Below are 13,960 nucleotides of genomic sequence, written 5' to 3' on the forward strand. Positions count from 1 at the left end.
ACTGTATATAACAATGTAATCTTACACTAGAAACAAGTCGATATAAGGTTGTTAAGTAATTTTAATTTTAAAACATTGAAAGAAACTTTTTTGAAAATCTATTTTCTATTCATCTCTTGTTTTATATACAGGTTTGTATTGTTTATTTATTCTTTAAGCCAAATGGCTCATCAGATACAAAGAATACCTACACAATATAAGAAATAATATGTAGCAATACATGTACTAAATACATCAAAGTTTTATCTATTTATCTATTACAAACAAATTTCTGCTCTCTGTAAATATTTTCCTAGATTACTTAACTTTACAGGTACACGTATATTAAAATGATTACACGAAGACAATTAAAATCTTGTTTAAAAATTTGTTTCAGAAAAAGTCACAAAAATATATATTTTTGAATTAAGAAATTAATTTACATGCACTGTGTTTCAATAAATAAAATCATAAATCAATTACCGAAAATGTTATATAATTATAATCATAAGATTTTTAATTGAAACATTAACATATTCTGAAAAGTGGAAACTTTTAACTAGATAATGGTTTTAAAACACCAATCTTGACACATATATATCTGTAAATTCAATAATTAAGATGTTGGTCAACACCTAACACATCAAAAATTGCAATCAATATCCCCAGGGGTGTTAAATTTTATTAGATACCAGAAAGTGTTAAATAAATTAACACAAAATAACTGACTAAATGGGCATTTAGTGCACTTCATTAAACATATAATTATGGCTTTATTTTGTATATATATGGATGAAATATGTTGCAACGTAAACATTCTTTGATAAGTAATCAAACAGACTAACATTCATCTCAAGTAAAATCTACGAGCATGGAGAGTACAATACTTTTTGATGGTAGGATATTTTTTTCTTGTTTACTTAGTTCCATTTCTTCCTACTACGCTTTTAACAATTTTCAAAAAATAAGTGTACAAATACTCAACTCGTTAAGTAACGGTACATTTATACGCAGTGTATATACAAGCGGACGAACCTAGCATGCATGTGTGTTTATTAATAGTTCATCATTAGGATGTCAGATTTTAATTAAGAGACACGCGTTCTATTTGGTAAAATTATATTTATATAAATTGAGTACTCTGTCGTCAATTAATGGAAAAATATAAAAACTTATTTTACCATCACTTAAACATCAAAATAAAATTAACGACTTACAATTCATGACGATATATATACAGAATAGTAAAGAAATTTGTAATTCAAGTTTAACGAAATCAAGGTAAATGGTTTTATTTCATAGTGTCTGCAATCCACGGTAAAACATAATTCTAGATCACTTCCATAGCTAACCACCCCTTGTGTTTATTTTTAGATAGCAGAGAGATGACTGAGCTGTACAAGTCTTGTCTAGAACCAAGGGAACAGTTCCATGTCCTCAAAGCTGACTTGGTGAGTGAATTTTGCTGATAACTTCTTTTAAAGCATGAAATATTTGAAACTTCATCAACATAAACATTTGCAATAAAATTAATGTATAATTATTGCTATCTCTTACAGCTGAAGTTAAAACGAGATGAAATGGAATTTCAAAACGAATATGAAAATATCGAGAGGAGGTTTCTGTCAATGATTGAACACTGTGGGATCAACAAAGACGACTACCCTATTCCGACCCCAGCCCGGGGAATCGTAGGGACACCCTCTTTCTTCTTCTCTACCCCTGGGTCACTCACAAGAGTAACTGGAATATCAAATCTGGCCGAGGAAGACACATTCAGCTACAGTAATCAGAATGGAAACGATCGAAGTCTTTGTGACGATTCAATGGTCACTGTTCTGGCAGAGGATACCAACGATACTACCTTCTTCTCCGAGCCCGAGGAGGAGATGAAAGAGAAATCCTGGGATCATGGGGACGCCGAGACAAGCCAGTGCGTTCCGTCCATCGACTTTGGGGGAGAAAAAATTTACAGAGTTGTTGAGGGCTGTGAAAGTGGACCAAGAAACGACCCTCCTCCAAAGACATCAAGGAAAAGTTTTCATCCTAGAGGATCGTCTACCATGATAAATCACGTGACTCCCGAAAAACCAATTAAAACATCGAAGTTGTTGCGGAAGAAAAACAGTCACCCACGTGCTTGTTCCACTTTTATCGGAAAAGACGCCATGGTTGAGGAAACAAAAGATGCTGACTGCAACAGTTTTTGGTCGTCAGACGAGAGCTCTAGCACTTTATGTGTTGGTGACAGTTTGATGGAAAAGAGTGAGTCCTTATTTCCTCAAACCATTTATGACAACAGAGCGAGAATACCTCGCACAAGTACCAGAATTCACCTCAATAACCAAATAGTTCCTGACATTAATATATCAGCTATCTCTAGAAACATCACCGACTCCCTCTCTCAACAATTGACAAAGAAGAGACACAGCAGACGCCATCTTGCTATGCGGGATTCCGGTGTCTCCAGCTGCTCAACTCTTGGTTCAATGGGCGATAACTCGGTCTTTGAAAAACCTCAAGAGGAACCACCAAAGAAAAACGTAGTAAAAAAGACTGGATTGCTTAGAAGACAGACATGCAAATCGAAATTGCTGGATAAGAAAGCTCTCGCAAAGAAAATTCAGCGTTTTAACAACAGTTTGAAGAGCCAGGAATTCAGAGATGCCCATACTCTGTTGGTGATTTGACTTAGGGTCTATCTGGACGCAGATATAATTATGATATAGTGCTACTATTGTGAATACCTGTAAATAATATTTTATTTATTGAGTCTGTAAAGAAGTGCTATGCTCTTAAAAATAAACAAATCCAAGTCTTTTTTCCGTTTGTTTCCCTACCTTTAGAAAAAGTTGACTTAAATATGTAGATTTGTTTTATCAAGGCTTATATAAATCCAACTGATATCATATAGACATGATATAATACCGCTTAAATTAACGTACATGATAAACGTGAATAAACATGCACCCGGTCACTCTAAATAAAAGTTAAAACACTCGAGAATAGAACCAAAAAAAATTAAATCATTTTCCTAGGTCACAGTTTATGTTTTTGAAAATGACATGTCAGGACCAGTGATTTGATGCTGAGCGTTAATTCATAAACGCTGGGCGTCCAACCGCCGATTACTGGTCCCACACCGAATACTATTCAACAATAGAAACCACTGAACAGGGATTTAGATCGGCTGAAATACGGGATCTCCGAATTATTTCAAGGATGATATTCAAACAGACCAGTTCACTGGGCCAAGCCCGTTTTAACATTAATTTCAATGTAACCATAAATAAAGATGGTTATTGACATTAATGTTAAAACGGGCTTGGTCCCTGTGGACCACTTATTACTGCAGTCGTTTAGATGAAGAGAAACATCACCAAACTCTCTCTGTTACACATGTATCTTATCTATTTACTGTATAGGTAAATGATAGTTTTTATGAAAACACAAGTACAGAGACAAAAACATTATAATATCTATATATACAGGTGAAAAATAATAAAGAACCATGAGGTAATGAATTAATTTATTTCTGCTATAGAATTCAACCGTTTGTATTTGCACTATTTTATCATCAAAAAGAATCATAAATTGTCGACTATCATATACACCTGAACATGATAGACCACTTTTAACATATCAAGTAGATTGTTCGTACAATTTGTACGTATAGACAAATGCACAGAGAGAGAGAGAGAGAGAAAAAACATTAAAATTATATTCAAAATATTTCATCATCCGAGAAATAGTCACTTTCCGGGCTCTCTGATCCGAAATAGTCATCCGAATCCTCGCCCATCTCGTCATCATCGTCGTCCGACGAATCGCTGTCGGGTATTGCTCCGCTACCTAGAGGACAAACAGGCGCGAGATTCCGAAGTCTGAATGTGAAAACACACTCCGAATTGAAATTACAACGTTGTTTGAGTTTCTGTCGCACTTTGTCCACAAACTCCTGTCCTCTTCTTTCTAAGAGGAACGGGCAGCTTGGATGCCAGTAGGCGTGGTCTTCCCATGGATCAAAATCAAACTTTTTCAACTGTAAAACCCCGCCACATTTGAAACACTGCGCTAGTTTGTAGTCAGTAGTGAGGAAGTAGCCAGCCTCTGCCAGCTGTAGAGAAAACGCGTCAATACTGGCGTCAAAACTTTGCTGCAGTCTTTTGCAAGACTCCAGGCGGCGCTGCATGTCTTCATATTCGGACCTCCCTAAACGAACACCCCTGTCGTTAAAAACCTGACGAATAAAGAAGTATTTTAGAATGCCTGTTAAGTACACATCTCCTTTAACATAGCACATAAACTGTTCACCAACGGAAGGTAGTGGAACGAGTTTTCGAACAAGAGTAGAAAACGCTTGCATACGAATCTGTCCATCCTTGGTTTCGAAGTCATGACCAACAGCATGCTCCTCCACTACAACGGACACTTTGACCACGTCTATCTTCTGCTTGGTCAGCCTCCGACATCTAAACACATCTGCGTGATGATACGTGTCACACAGGTAAGGCTCGAAGGTTTTCCAAGACAGATTGACAACATTGTTTTCAACCAACACCCCGCACACGTTCTGATAAATGGAGAAAAAATGAAGAACTCCCAAATCTGCAATATAATGTAGCAAGGCATCCTTGTTGTACATCCAACTGAAAAAAGTGTGTCTTTGCAACGATCGCCTACTTTCGTTTTGTTTTTCCCACTGGAATGTTTGAAGAAAAATCCAGCTCCCATTGCCTAACGGAAGTAATCCTTTCTCCTCGTTTTTTACGCCACTAATGCTAGATTTTCTGTCTCTGTCGTTATCTTGAGTGGAATCACTTTTAAATCTATCCCTTTCTTTCCACGTTTTGAAGTTTTTGCTGATTTCATCAAAGGAAATGATTTGTGAAATGATAGTCCACATTCTGTAAAAAGAAAACACAAGGAAGTATTACCTAATTGATTCACATACCAATTTATGATCTCTTTTGAGTTTCATGTCTATCCGAGAGATGTAAAGGTCATTTTGAGGGTTTTGGGGTGCAATATGACATTAATACCATTATGCATGATGGCGATCATTGAATTCCGATTCTAATTTAGTGTTAAATACTAAGACACAGCCGCAGTAGAGAACTAATCCGGCTGACATTAAATTGAGCCTTGAACGTTGAGATTGTTAAAGGTAAAACTCCTTTTAAAATTGAGAGATTGGTCATTGATCGACCATTTACTAACATACAAAATATTTTAACGTAGTGTCAAGTTCAAGTCATATGACAGTAACAGAATTTAAATATATAGGTTTGTAAAGGCCTATATATCCTTCAATCAAGCCTGAAGGAAGGTAAAGTTGAAAAGTATTATAATAAATGTACAGTAAGCTTATCAAACGGCTGTTAAACTGACATTTTAATTGTAACAGTTAGAGCTATCGGTGAATATAAAATATGCAAAGTAACAGATGCAATAAACCGCTCCTCTACTATACGCTATACAGCTATCAGGCGGATAAACCTGTTACTTAACAAGTATAAGAACAGATGCCATGTCGCTTTTTTTCACAAGAATACATACCTGACTGTGTGCAACTGTGTAAGATCAAATGGAGATTAAAAGACTACCTGCAAGAAATTTCATCACAGTATTTTTATAAATAAAACTGACAAATTGCACAACCGGAAGTAAACAAAACGAATAACTGCTTTGACTTTTTAGAGTTATCCCGCTTTAGCCTCTACATAAGGTGACACTACAGGCCAAAATTGCGAAACTTTAAATACAGATTAAAAATTCAAAACGAACTTCTGGGAAAAATCCTCTTGACATCTTTTTAAGCAACGCTTCATTTACAATTTTCTAGCAAAATACACACGTGCATCTAGCAAGCCACAATTTGGAAATACTGCTATGACACCATGACAGAAGTATCACCGGTACAGATTAATTCATATATAATTAAATGACACATCAATTGAACAATAACAATCCTCAAACTGCAGGAAAATCAAATGAGACTGGACTGAGATAAATATGAACACCCACTTCCTCTTTGGTACACTAAAAATAATTTTAAAAGCGGCTCATGTTACACCTACTGTTAAAGACTTATATTTACACCTATCGAGTATCATTCCCTCTATTTCTTAATTAAGGAAACTTATAGTTAGATCTAATTCATAGCTCTATAAAAACAGCCAGACTGAAATCTACGCGCCCCGTTTATCGATTGACGATTGGTCGAAACCTACAGCGACCTAACAAAAATCACTGACTGCACAAACTAATCTAAATCATGATAATATCATCTAATCGAATTCCCATATGAGACGATTTGGCTGTTTCTTTTAGCTAACGGACTAATGTACATTAACAGTTATTTTTTACTCTGTCCCAAGTTTTTGCTTCCACCATTTTTTGCTTGCTATTTCGATAATCATAAATACCTAAGTTGTGCTCAAACTAAGTTCATCCACTAATATGAAAAATGTCCAGATTACTAGTATCTGTTTTGAAACGCCCCCTCGACCGCTTCAGGTTTCAATACACATCCCAAACTAGAAAGTCTACAGATTTTGCATTGCATCAGCCATTAAAATCCCGGATGGTAACGTTGAAAAATTGCGCGAGTTATCCCGAATACTTCCGAATGGAGAAAAGATGTAAACATTTCCCATTATAAATCTCCGTAAGAATTTTTTTTCGTTCCTGTGAACTTTTATGAGTAAAAAATGATAAATGTTCAATGAAAATATCTTGGATATATTCCCTTTTATCGATTTCAACTGTATTTCTTTCACAGGAATGTGTATTTTTATTAAAAATCATCAAAAAGTGATGGAAGCAATAACTTGAGACTACTAGTATAGTGAATTTTACTTACTTTTTACAATCGATTTATTAATTTGTTAAAAGAAAGGTGTAAATGTAAACAATAAAATGTTTGTATGTAGCGATCATTGCAGAAAAAATTAACACAATTTCTGCAATTTTGCAACCTTCATAACCCGCATGAACTTAAAGAAATTATTTTTTTGTTTAAATATAAAGAGCAAATTTCTCACCTTCTCCTGGATAGTTACACTACCCATCTCATACTATCTATCTACGCCCGTAAATAACCACATTTGTTTGCTCAGGGCAAATCTCTAATTTAGACCCAAGAAGTCTGTTGGATATCCTATATATCTGTTGGTCGTAAATGACGAGAGAGAGAGAGAGAGAGAGAGAGAGAGAGAGAGAGAGAGAGAGAGAGAGAGTATTTTGTAAACTTTTGTCTGTATATGGAGAGGGATCTAAAATGGTAGTACTAAGCTCCCGTGAAAAGCAACATAACTAAACCTTTCATTTTCTCAAGGCATTAAAAGCGAGGATCTACACGTATTTTAAACATTTTGAAACATGATATATAGTGTCATTTTAGTGCAACTTAGCCTTCTATTATTGAATAATGTGAGTTATAATTAAGGTATCAGACTTTATGTATAATGGATTTCAAGGTCATAACTTAAAGGCATGGTCACGATTTCGGTCAAAAATTATTTTTCTGATTGTAATGTTTACAATGAAAATTATTTTTCTGATTGTAATGTTTACAATGCTTCAGTAAGGCATTATTGATAGGCAACCAAAATTTGAGTGTCATTCGTTGAGTTATAAGCGAGTTACAGGGTTTACAATTCTTTGTAATATAAACAAACCTTTTATTTACATTTTGAATGCTGAAGCTGACATGAATTAATATTTTCCGCGGTACGGAGATTAGCGGAAAATAATTGTCTTGTTGATTCGAGTAGAAAATTGTATCCAATAAAATTCATAGTTACGAGTCACGTGTTGAGTGTATGATTGGTGTTCGATTAGCACGAGAAATCAGTTCTAGCCCGTCATCTTACAAAGACGCATCAAATTTTCATCAATAATTTTTTTTATTTTTTATTATACTATAATTTAGAAGCTTAAAATTTTCATATTTTTGTTGCAAAGTCCCTGCACTACCCTCGAGACGGCGCGCATTTGCGACTTTGACATGGTTTGGGACACAGGTTTCCAGAGATTTTTCTATTTAATAGTTTTTTATTTCTGTTTTTTTCTGGCTGGTCACGTCGTCGATGAAAGGTTCAAATAGTTGTTAAAAAAGGGTGAGGCAGTGATTTTTTATATTACATTATATGTACATGATACAATTTTGTATTGTTCAGCTTAAAATAAACTTCCGGCTCCCTCGTATGCATTCTGGGCTAGTCGGCAAATATATATTTGCTTGTCATTTTTGTAAGAATAGATAAGACTTCATAAATACGCAATATTTCCATTTTATCTCCGACTACCGCCACATCAGCTGTCGATTTCTATTGCTCTATCCATCGCTACACACCCCCTGCCCTATATAAGGCCGATAGCACTATTCATGCTTCACCGCAGTCAAGTATTTTATTCACCCGAACACGTTACATCGGCCGAAAAGACTTGTAGAAACGCATTTTGAACAAAAATAATATGGAAACCACTGTACTAATAAGGAATATCCAATGAACGACGAAACAAGACAGACTGAAATCCAGGCACGCATATTTTAAAAACCCTCGATAATTATCGGACGTTTTCCTGTGTGTGTTATAGCAGCGCACATGCGCAAACCATACACCGTTGCAGATTGGACAATGTCAATGATTGCATGGATTTTAGAAACGGAGTGTTTCTGTATAAACCGATGGAAACGATGTGACATTGCTACTTTCTTGGGTTTAATATCATTTATCTACTGTGTTGGATGTAGTACCACAGGGGTTTCCAAAATGATGCAGACGTTATGCACTCTATATTAACGACACGCGTGTTCGATGTGCATGCAAAGTAAAGCAGCACTGTGTAAAATAATACGGATACCTTGGAAATTTTCTTGATCAATATATATACCCCAGTGGCAGTTCATGAGTTGAGAAGTTATCGAAACTGATTTGGCGACCAAACGTTTTTATGAATTCATGTCAGCTTTAAAGTAACAGTTTAAGACCTAAAATGAATGTGTTGTAAAATAAAAACTGTTTATTTAAGACGAATCAGCTTGAAAAAAAAGACTTTTTTACTGGTATATTGAATCATGTAAACAAAAACAGGACACGAGTCTTGTTTACATGACAGAGAATTGTGAGCCCTGCATCTTGCTTTTTACTCTACGACTGACTCTCAGATTTCATTTGATCATTAGAAGCCCATTCAAAAGGCAAGTACATACTGCCAAAGCATTGTTCTGTATGAATTGCATCATTAAAAATATTGTTTTAAAAATCTTTAAACGTCTAAATAAATGCATCGCGTGTTACCATTAATTAATTGTGCGTTAAGTTTTCTTTCAAACTGAACGTGCACCATATGTTCCTCCAGATACAAAGAAACCATCGCCTGACTCCGATTCTTTCACAGTTTGTATTCCTCGTGTTTGGAAGACAAAAACGCATTTAAAGTCAATCGTCTTTGTCTACAATACAAAGAAATGTTCATTGGAATTTGAAATCAATTTTTATTTTAAAAATTCCTATACAAAAGAGCTTTAGTACTTAATAACTTAATAAAATCAACTTATATAAACTACACAATGAGAACAAAATTATAAAAGACCACAAGAACTATTCCTTCAACCAAAGATTTACGCCAAGGTTGCACCCCAATTTAGATTAAATTAATTGATTTAAAACTGGTAAACGGGATTTTTATGACGAGGAAATCTGCGTATCAGGGTGCGCCAACAAATCATTACATCTCCGTGGCCCGTCGCCTCACGACAGACCTTCAGAACGACCAGAATTGTTTAAAGCCCGCTACCAGGGAAAGTTTGAATAGCGCTGTTTGTATTTGTTTCACTTTAAATTCAATACCTATCTTGTAGATTACCAGTTTAAACGAACGCTTATTTTTCTTGGCTCGGGAGCTGGTTTTCTAGTGTTTTATAAAAATTGACAGGAGGTTTTGGGTTTCTATCAAGAGGGGTTGGGTTTTTTTCCCTCCGCGTTATAAGGCTGCATTGACTTTGATAGGGACAGAAACCAAAAAATGACGCTAACAAGTGTCTCTGCAGTAATTAAGACTAATGTCCCACGACAGTCCATTAAAAAGGACTTCTTGAGCAAATTAACGGAACACTTATGCCAGATCTACAACACGGAAGCAAAGGTAGGTAGAAACAGGTGGACAATTGACCGATTTGTTGTACTAAATCACAATGTTCCCATTTTTAGTCTTAACTGATTTTAAACATTAGTAACTAGCAAAAAATCGATTTGAATTCCAGTGCTCATAAAGGTGCTATTTTTTTTTACCTGCAGGAAGACAAAAAAAAAAGCAATCAAAGAGAAAGTTATCGGGGTGGATAGGCTAAGTAAACCCGTATAACTTCTAAACATTACGGTTTCTTATTAAATTAAGCCATTAAATTATCTTAACAAAGGAATGCAGCTCTATGTTGCATTTTACCATAATGACGAGAATTTCTTTACTGTGTGAGAGTTCGGGGTTCCTGTCACCTCTGTTAACATGACGATTGTGTCCAGTACATCACCTGCACCTGCCTTTTCTTAATGAAAACAAGGTATCCTCACTAGTGATACCCCCACTATGGTGTGAATATACAAAATATGCAAAGTCGACATTTATCGAGATCATGCTTGGGGTAATGCTTAATGTAATGCATTACATGTTTTCGAAGTAATGCTAGAAATGCAAAATTTAGCTTTTCAAATGATGGTAATGTAATGCATTACTTTGCAAATGTTAGTGTAATGCTGGCATTACATGGCATTACTTTGTACTATTATGCTTATCTATGCATGTTCATGTTCATTTATAGAATTGTGATGAATTTAACAATTAAAAGTTGAATGACGAGATATTTACATAGAATTTGTTTAAAAATTAACCCCACCATATGGCATTCTTAAACAAAGTGTGTGCTAAAATTGATTGATAAAGTTGATTAGAAATCTTTGACGAAACTTTCAATAATAATACAAATACCTAAACTAAGAATGGGTTAAAATTTCAAGCATTTGGGTTAAAATTTCAAGCATCTGCGATGAATAGAAGCTGAAAAAAATCTTTGACAAAATGTTTTTCGAATTTTGGGCTAAAAATAAACAAATTCGACATTAAGCAACTTTGGTGAATAGTTGCAGAGAAATATGCGACAAAAATTGTTACAGACCGACAGACGGACACACAAGGGCCATGCACACAAACACCTGACGTAATAAATTTTTGTCATGATAAAAATAAATACAATGTACCTTGTGTATTATTAGGTATAGGGTATTTATTTTTATTATGACAAAAAATTATAACGTCAGGTGCCCGTGGCAAAACAGTATCCCCCTCTCCTTCAAAGCGAAGTCCACGATACGCGAAATCCTGTGTCCCGATGTTCACATTTTTCAGCGCTGAATATTTTTAGTAATTTGCTACCACTTCTCAATATGAAAAATATCAGTTATCAACTTATTTAAATCAATGAAATAGAGTTTATTTAACCTGCTTGTCGTTGTTTAAAATTAATACATAACAACGCCACGCACACTTGCTCAACTCATTATGACGTCATATTTCAGAGAGTGATTGTGGAAATCCATCCGGACACCCCGATGATGAGGGGTGGTCTGACGGCTCCCATGATGAACATTGAGTTTTACCACAACACTGACGTCATATCACAAACCACCAAACACAAGCACGCAACGGGAATGGCCAAGTTTATGGCAGACGAACTACGTATACCGGTTGACAGGTAGCGTGACGTCGTACAGCCGAATTTCGTCGGTCTTTGTAGTGTGCTGTGGCATCGGAAGCAAATTAAAAGTGTAGGGGTGGTAGACTTATTCAAAAACTTGACAATTGACAAGCCAAAAAAAAAAATATTTTGGTTACAGTTATTTATAACTTTGCTCCCCCCCCGGTTTCGACGCCTATGTAAGTCTGTCAAAACATATTTATGCAGCACATTTGGACGGCTTTTGATAAAAATGCACATACCTGTGAAAGAAATCGATACATGCATGTGTATTAAAAAAAATCAAATTTATACAAATACATAAGTACACACCTTTAGTTTACGTAAATTTTAAGCATCATGCAAAGCTTATACTTCTCATTGTATGATTTAATGACCCTGACAACCAGCACTTGGTTTACTTAGATTCAGATAATCCAATAAACGATCGTGTTTTTTAAAAAACATTTAATAAGTAAACAAGTTGTACCAATCCCCATTTTGTAATTTTCATGAATGCTGGAATGTTGCACTTGTACTATTTCTACATAACAAAAGAAGGATAATGTCACGATAATTCAAAGGAAATGCATAATATGTGGTATGAACACCCGGATATATTACCATGTCAAGCATTGTGGTTCTATTAAATATGACCTCGAGTGAAATCTACCATAACATGCAAAATAATTGATGTGTTAAAAGATCTAGAATAAAAAGTGATTTAATAGGATAATTCAAAGTAATACACATGTGATAGAAACACCAAAACATATTAATTGTCGAACATGAAGTTATGGTTTTATTGAATATGTCCTCGAGTGTAACACACCAAAACAGGTAGAATATAATTATTGCTAAGTTAAAAGGTTTAGAATAAAACGTGATATACTAGTACTCAGACATCGCCACCTTTTTAACAATATTTAAATACCATAAAGGAGTCGATGTAAGGAAGGATGGTTCTGCTGCTCCTCAGTGGTTCTATTGATAATCTGGAGGTTTTGGGATCTAATCACAACCATCCTTAGTGGAATAAAGATTCGTTTGTGAAAATAGTGAACCCTGTCCAAACACAAACCTGTTATGATCAAACTCTTAAGGTGGTAAGGGACACATGTCAATATTAATGTGAATTAAAGTACATTACAATTAAAAGAGTTTCACCGGTTTGCAATTTTCAAACTTTACAATATTTAACCAAAAAAATACGTTAAAAAATTTGTTGAAAATGTAAAAATTTTAAAATCCCCAGCGCGGGATTCGAACTCGAAAGTTCTTTCCCACAGCGCTAAGCTATTAGGTGACTTTTTGGGGAAAGAAACTATTCATGAAATGACACTTAATTCTTCTGTTTATTTCGGTAAATAGTGCGTCACAACGTACCTAAAATATTCTTGCATATTCAAGATTCTTACAAACATGTTCAAACATGTTACAAGCAAAAGAGAAATAAACAAACAAAAAAACATTCGTTGACTTTTTTTTTGTTATTTTCAGAGTCCTGGTTTTGTTTTTCGACACTAGAAAATGCACATGATGTACATATCTAAAGAGACTCAAGATGTTGGCTTCCTATCAAGTGACTGAATTGATGATGACACACTTTTTGCTCTTTGTTGACAAGTATTAGACATCTGAATTTTTTATAACCTAGATGTTGATATATCAAGCAATTGTCAATAAAAGTAATAAAAAACAAAAATTTATTTTAATTACACTTAATGGTATTTTTATCTTATACCCTGGATTATGAAGGGTTAGAAGCGAGAGACGGATGGAATATATCGCTTGTTCCGTTCTCCAATAGTTCTCGTGTATTGAATTATGTTCATTCAATATTATGATTTTAACGCTTAGTCTTGGTCCGTAGCAACGAAAGGAGGTGCAGCAATAATGTTGGCCTCCTTCGCTCTTTTTGACATTCTATCTTTTTTTTATATCTATAGATATAGAATAAAAAACGTAAAGCCAACTGTCCCTCCCCCTAACGTCGGAGCTTACCTATTTCAAAACGTCACCTGCTTATGGATAGAAAACACCACACTACCCCTATTCGTCTGCATCCCCACACAGATTGGTACCTGTATGTAGAAGTTTGTATATATAAAACCATATCTTTTCGATGATGAATGCCTCCCTATTATAAAAAATGAAATAATTGATTAAAGCTTCGATCACCCCCACCCCAACTGAATTCCATAAATAAAAACTCCTTTTAAAATATAAGTTACAGGAACT

The 13,960-nt window shown here is 34.9% G+C and overlaps 3 protein-coding genes across 3 annotated transcripts; 2 read left to right on the forward strand and 1 right to left on the reverse strand.

The window, feature by feature from the left end:
- Window positions 1–576: 576 nt before the first annotated feature.
- On the forward strand, window positions 577–2,788 carry LOC128156688 (uncharacterized). The gene is made up of 2 exons (XM_052818917.1): window positions 577–1,430; window positions 1,539–2,788. Exons 1-2 carry the CDS (start codon window positions 1,365–1,367, stop codon window positions 2,667–2,669), a joined length of 1,197 nt encoding a protein of 398 aa, XP_052674877.1. The 5' UTR covers window positions 577–1,364; the 3' UTR covers window positions 2,670–2,788.
- A 701-nt stretch (window positions 2,789–3,489) lies between these two features.
- On the reverse strand, window positions 3,490–5,660 carry LOC128193208 (uncharacterized). The gene is made up of 2 exons (XM_052866540.1): window positions 5,539–5,660; window positions 3,490–4,886 (listed from the first exon to the last, which is right to left on the reverse strand). Exon 2 carries the CDS (start codon window positions 4,883–4,885, stop codon window positions 3,704–3,706), a length of 1,182 nt encoding a protein of 393 aa, XP_052722500.1. The 5' UTR covers window position 4,886; window positions 5,539–5,660; the 3' UTR covers window positions 3,490–3,703.
- A 4,165-nt stretch (window positions 5,661–9,825) lies between these two features.
- Window positions 9,826–13,428, forward strand: LOC128155687 (macrophage migration inhibitory factor-like). Its single transcript, XM_052817521.1, has 3 exons — window positions 9,826–10,134; window positions 11,562–11,737; window positions 13,220–13,428. The coding sequence occupies exons 1-3, from the start codon at window positions 10,015–10,017 to the stop codon at window positions 13,257–13,259; spliced, it is 336 nt and encodes a 111-aa protein (XP_052673481.1). The 5' UTR covers window positions 9,826–10,014; the 3' UTR covers window positions 13,260–13,428.
- The last annotated feature ends 532 nt before the right edge of the window (window positions 13,429–13,960 follow it).

This window comes from Crassostrea angulata, chromosome 7 (assembly GCF_025612915.1).
Source record: "Crassostrea angulata isolate pt1a10 chromosome 7, ASM2561291v2, whole genome shotgun sequence".
NCBI classification, from domain to species: domain Eukaryota; kingdom Metazoa; phylum Mollusca; class Bivalvia; order Ostreida; family Ostreidae; genus Magallana; species Magallana angulata.

Excerpts from the sequence above, each read along its gene's own strand:
- LOC128155687 (XM_052817521.1), top strand. The coding sequence starts at position 10,015 with ATGACGCTAACAAGTGTCTCTGCAGTAATTAAGACTAATGTCCCACGA. Across the intron at positions 10,135-11,561 it reads TCTACAACACGGAAGCAAAG|AGAGTGATTGTGGAAATCCA; the intron begins GTAGGTAGAAAC and ends GTCATATTTCAG. Across the intron at positions 11,738-13,219 it reads CTACGTATACCGGTTGACAG|AGTCCTGGTTTTGTTTTTCG; the intron begins GTAGCGTGACGT and ends TGTTATTTTCAG.
- LOC128193208 (XM_052866540.1), bottom strand. The coding sequence starts at position 4,885 with ATGTGGACTATCATTTCACAAATCATTTCCTTTGATGAAATCAGCAAA.
- LOC128156688 (XM_052818917.1), top strand. The coding sequence starts at position 1,365 with ATGACTGAGCTGTACAAGTCTTGTCTAGAACCAAGGGAACAGTTCCAT. Across the intron at positions 1,431-1,538 it reads ATGTCCTCAAAGCTGACTTG|CTGAAGTTAAAACGAGATGA; the intron begins GTGAGTGAATTT and ends TATCTCTTACAG.